This window comes from Olea europaea, unplaced genomic scaffold, assembly GCF_002742605.1.
Source record: "Olea europaea var. sylvestris unplaced genomic scaffold, O_europaea_v1 scaffold675, whole genome shotgun sequence".
Taxonomy (NCBI): Eukaryota; Viridiplantae; Streptophyta; class Magnoliopsida; order Lamiales; family Oleaceae; genus Olea; species Olea europaea.
The window spans coordinates 27,937-33,574 of NW_019265131.1; the positions used below are offsets into that span (position 1 = coordinate 27,937).

The 5,638-nt window shown below is 34.5% G+C and overlaps 1 protein-coding gene across 2 annotated transcripts; it reads left to right on the plus strand.

Annotated features, from left to right (window-relative positions):
* The first annotated feature begins 495 nt into the window (after positions 1 to 495).
* LOC111390362 (ubiquitin-conjugating enzyme E2 4-like) lies at positions 496 to 5,205 on the plus strand. Of its 2 annotated transcripts, none has more exons than XM_023015392.1 (7): positions 496 to 735; positions 1,985 to 2,052; positions 2,442 to 2,521; positions 3,450 to 3,564; positions 3,751 to 3,803; positions 4,443 to 4,637; positions 4,806 to 5,205. In XM_023015392.1, the coding sequence occupies exons 2-7, from the start codon at positions 2,009 to 2,011 to the stop codon at positions 4,943 to 4,945; spliced, it is 627 nt and encodes a 208-aa protein (XP_022871160.1). In that variant the 5' UTR covers positions 496 to 735; positions 1,985 to 2,008; the 3' UTR covers positions 4,946 to 5,205. The 2 variants fall into 2 exon arrangements, with proteins under 2 accessions (XP_022871160.1, XP_022871161.1); XM_023015393.1 differs by having other exon boundaries at positions 507 to 735; positions 4,509 to 4,637.
* Positions 5,206 to 5,638: the final 433 nt, after the last annotated feature.

The window sequence follows — 5,638 nt, forward strand, 5'->3', positions numbered from 1 at the left end:
CGACTTCAAAATTTCGGGGCCAAACTTGACCTTATCTCGTCTACGTAGTCAAAAAATAAAATTGAATGTTTCGCTGAACCAAATCGTCTTTCAAATCGACTAACTTGACACGCCACTTGAACACACTTGATGGGCTGATTTGTCGGCCTACTCCTTTTCTTTTCCCATCCGAAAAAGTGTTTTAAAAGCTTGTCATTGTCGTAACTTTCAAGAAAATAAGGCTGTGCCTAAGCCACGCCCGTAGGCTGGCCCGGCGGCTAAGTTCAGTAAAGATCGAGGCTTTAGATGAACTGTCACGATGACCAAATTCAAGGGCCATTGGATCGCCAATTTTGATCCTCTTTGTATGATACAGTAATTACTAATTACTGCACATTTATTTCATGCAGTGAATTTACATCCCCTTTCCCATTCCGTTTCCAAGCGCGTGAAAATGCACTGTAAATCGTGCGGAAAAGAGGCAAACCCGCCTCCAATTCACCACAGACCATGTCTTTATTCATTAAATTAAACAACTTTCTTGCCACGCGCAGGCCACGTTACTTTCTGATCTCACCCACTCCCAACGTGCCTCTTAAACAGTTCATTTCTACTTTCATAATCTTTATCTCACCCTCTTTATTGTCGATTCTCCATTTTTATCCTTCGCTTTATTTTCTTCATCAGATCATACCAATTTTTTTACGGGGACGTATCCCTTGATCTGCTAATCCTGTATTTTATACTAAATATTGGGTTAGTTATGTTATTCCGTCGTTTTGATTATGTATTATTTTTTGGTAATTTTTGTGGCTGATGGAATGGAGTTGGACATGTTAAATTTAAAGAGATTGCTTTGTAATTGAAATACGGATGATGTTAATTTGGCTTGGTACCATGGATTATTGTGATTTCGTTTTCTAATTCGTGACTTTGTTATGGTTGGTGAGTATTTTTGTTTGATTCCAGTCATTTCATTGTTTGTGTACTTCGGATTTTTTATTATTTTTCGGCAGGAAATTAGTTAATTCTTGGACTGTGGTGAGAAGTTTGTTTTTCCAAGTTGAGAAATGCAAATAACACATTTTTTCAGATTTCATTCTAATACAATGTAAGCAGTAACAAAAGAAATTGTTATGGAGTGGAGTATTCTAGGACTTGGTTTCACGACGAAATAGTATTAGTATCATTAATTTGATATCTTTGTGGAAATGATAATCGGAGTGAAAGTCACTAACTGGAAAGATCAAAATCTGAATTCTGTTTTTTTGGGACAGATTATGCTATTTCATGGCTTCTAAACTTTCTTAAGCTAGTAGAACATAGGGAGTTTTATATTATGTGTTCAAAAATGTTTCATTTAACCTGGCCTTGATTTGGATAAATGGGCTTTCCCTTTCATCGTTGATTTCGAGAAAATGGTGAGAAACGCTGTTTTACTTTGGAATATTAAAATTAGCATTCTCTGTATGGTACAGATTTCTACTAGTTTATGGCTTGCAAGCTTTTTCTGACGTTAGTAGAATTTAGAACTTCTACAAGAAGGTGATCATAAATGTCTCATTTGATCAAGTTTGAGAAAATGAGGGAGAAAGTGTCTGAAAGCATGCATTTAGCATTATTCTTACAGAGCTTCAAGAAAACGCACTCCCAGTTTGCTATTTTCTTCGATGAAATTACAATCAAATTGTTTCTCTTATGGCATAGTCATTGTCTTTCCATCATTGTATTCTTCTCTTAACATGCAAACTGTCACTTAACGAAAATAAAGATGATGGGTTTGATGTACGAACTTTTGACAATTCAAATGTAACTTGTGATTTACTATCAGTTATGCAACTATGACCCTAGAGTATCTTATAAATGATAAATTTGGTGATTTGTAACAAGTTTTTTATTCAAGCTATGGGGAATCAACATTCAATTAGTAAGTTTCTTTCTCTGCTGCTCTCTTTTCGTGCTAGACTGATTAAGTTTGTTTTTACACTGTTCTTATTTTATGCAGTAAACTGAATATTTTTTTGACAAAATGTCTTCTCCTAGCAAGAGGCGAGATATGGATGTTATGAAGCTGTAAGTTCTTCTTGTGTCACATTCGCCATTACTGGTGTCACTGCATTATTTATCATTTTTGCTTAAAATGAGTATTTTATCTCCAGATTATGTTACTCCAATTCAGTTGACAAGTGTTATGAATATCTATGTTATATTAACTAGAACCATTAACTACAAGCTCCTGCTGGAGCCTCATTCTTTAAAATTCATTTATCCTCAACCTCATTTTCAAACACATTCTCCAAATAAAATAATTTTGTGCGTAAACTGATTACTTTTTCACTATTTTTTAACCACTCATTCTCCGAAAACATTTTTTTTTTTTTTTTTCAAAAAATGTTCTCGAACAGGGGATAAATGTTTCTGTTGACTCTCTTAATGGTTTTACGTATTCATGTTTGCTGTAGAATGATGAGTGACTACTCAGTGGAGACAATAAATGATGGAATCAGCGAGTTCAATGTGGAATTTCATGGTCCAAAAGAAAGTAATGTTACTGAATCTTTTATATTTCAAATGGATTCTTTAGTTATCATCGGTCTAGTCATTGTCCATTTCATCTGTGTTAATAGATTTTAGTATTCCTTCTATTTACCCCATTTCCTGTTTGCTCGTATTTTTCTCTTGTTTGAGTTTTGCCTGACTAAATTAGAATTTGTGAGGAACTTTGTCCATTTACGAGTACATGTTTATAGTATCTGGTTAAACTGATGAAAGCTATACTGACTGTAACTATATGCATACTGGAGCTAGTTTTTGTACATCTCAAGCATTTAGAGAAAAATAATTGCTTTTGGTGAATCTAGTTCACTGACTCTTTGTTGAACTGTGGTTAAAAGAATTTTTCTGCATGCTACATAAAATTATATCTCCTTATTCCTGAAAGATTTAGTGAGGGATTCAGATATTGGAAGTCATCTTTAATCTTGCACATGTGCATATTGGCTCAAGAAATTTGAATCTCCTTTTCCCTGGAAGTCTCTTCTATATTTCAGAGATGGTGATATATATTGCAAAGCATCTATAGACACTGATATTATTTGATGCACTTGCTAAGTATATCATGAGAGCTGGCTTGTGTCTTTCTATTCTTTACTCCATATGTGGTGAGCGGATGGGGTCTAGACCACAGTGTCTTTATTGGAGATCGATTTTTTACATTTGGAAAAAATTCATACATCAGGTTTTTAGGGGATTATTTGAATCGACAGTTGTTCCCTTTAATCTTTGCTGCAGAATTTTGTCTCCAGAATTCCTTTGCATCTCATCCGTAGTTCTGAAGTGTCTTTATAATTGTTGGTGGTTTCTGTCTTTTAGGTTGTCATGAAGAAAATGTTCACAATGTCTTATATTATACATTTTGCCTCATCTCTGTCAGGTTTCCAATCATTATTCTCGTTTCCTGTTGATTGCAGGCCTTTATGAAGGTGGAGTCTGGAAAGTCCGTGTCGAATTGCCAGATGCCTATCCTTACAAATCTCCTTCCATTGGGTTTCTTAACAAAATTTTCCACCCAAATGTTGATGAGCTGTGAGTTTCATATTCTTTTGTTGTCTATTGTTCTTTCTTCAATTCTTATGCGTGATGGAAAATCCAATATTTTCCTTTTTAATGTATCTTGTGGAGACTGTTAGGGTTCTCGTTATTTCCATTGACATTCAAGCGTTTTTTTCACTTGCTTATCATGCTTATGATTCTTCATTTTTTGAATTACAGGTCTGGTTCTGTATGCTTGGATGTCATTAACCAGTCATGGAGTCCAATGTTTGGTAAGCTTAAACAGTTCGATAGCCAAAATTTGTTGACAATAAGTGCAGGAGTGAGAAAAAAATACTCACACAGGACTCGTTAACAGGTTTTAAATTTTCAGTCGTATTGGAATAATTAGCATAGGGGCATCTGCATTACTTCTAGTGCATGTTCTGTGTGAAGTATTAGACATGACTGGGTGACAAGATTTAGCCTATGTTTGGCTCATGTTTAAGAACTGTTAATAAACACTCAAGCCACTTTTTATCATCACATTTCAAGGGACGCACAAATACTACCACTTATCCACTAATTTTTATCTATTTATACTTTAAATTGTTTATAAACACTTTCCAAATGTGCTCTTATAATTTCTTTTAATTTTTTAGCATTGTCTACCTTTTTCACCAAACATATCGCTAATTTTTTTTTTCTTCGACTACATGGATAGCCTCATATCATTTTTCACTTTCTCACGTCCACGTTAATAAGCTAGGGTCTAGATTTAAGATCATTCTGGCTGTATGATTTCTCTCTCGTCATCAATTTATGAATAGGATTGAAGCTTTTATTTAATTCATTTTAGTATTTGTGACCTCTTGATTTTTGACATAAACGGCACTGATGAAATCTGTCCATTATCTTTTGATCGTTACAAGGAATCTGTCCATTCACTGAGCTCAAGGGTCGTGATGTTGAATGTGTCATATTATGTTTGTATGCAGATCTCTTAAATGTGTTCGAGGTCTTCCTTCCTCAGCTTTTACTTTATCCAAATCCATCAGACCCACTGAATGGTGATGCAGCATCCCTGATGATGAAGGATAAGGAGCAGTATGAACAAAAAGTTAAAGGTGAACCATTTTACTTTCCCCCCTAAATATCTACCGAAATTTTTGGGGTAAAAAAAAGTAACTAATTTTATTTAAAATATAGAGAAAAATTAAGATATCCACTCTTGCTGTACACGAGTGTATAGCAAGCATAGCCCTATTTCTCACCACTCTTCTTATGTGGTCCAGAGTACTGTGAACGCTATGCAAAGAAGGAGCACATTGTCAATGCCCCAACAGATGAAAGTGACGAGGAACTAAGCGATGAGGATTTTAGCGATGGACGCAGTGATAGTGATGATGATGTTGCAGGACATGCAGATCCGTAGGCAAATAGCTGATCCTTAATCTTCACATCAGCTGGCTTCATTCTTTGATGTTATCTGTATTATTAAGATTTACTTGCATGTACTTTAGGAGCAGAAAGGAAAAAAAATAGGGCCAGGATAAGTAATAAAATCCCTGCAGACTAAATTTGTAGTTAATATATTATTCATTTAGTCGTAAAACGGTCGATAAAATTAAATGTTTGTTTGCTTGCTTGTATTTGGATTTAGGAATGGCAAAATGTCGTGTCCTGCTTTCCCTAGTGAATGTGTTATTCATTCTAGTAAGTAAACAATGCAATTTTGTTTGCTTACTTTTATTTGACAATAGGGATGGCAAAATGTCTTGCTCTTGCCTCGCCTCTTATTATCATCACTCTTATCATTTGTCTTCGAATTCAAATTTTATTTGAAGAATAAAATTAAAAATAAATAAGTGAAAATTATCCTAGATGTCATAATTTGGGTTTTCATTTACAAAAATGTCACTTCTTAAAATCATTGTAAAATTGTTAGTTTTGGACATTTTTACCCCTCTAATTAACTTGAATCCCTTATATGTCCTTTAATAAATTGGACGTGACATGACTCCAAATTGTACCAGAACTGTGACACGTTAGGTACGGTTGGACTCATTGATGGAAGGGGGCAAAAAAAAAAAAAAAAAAAAAAAATAAAAAAAACCCTTTTTCCCCC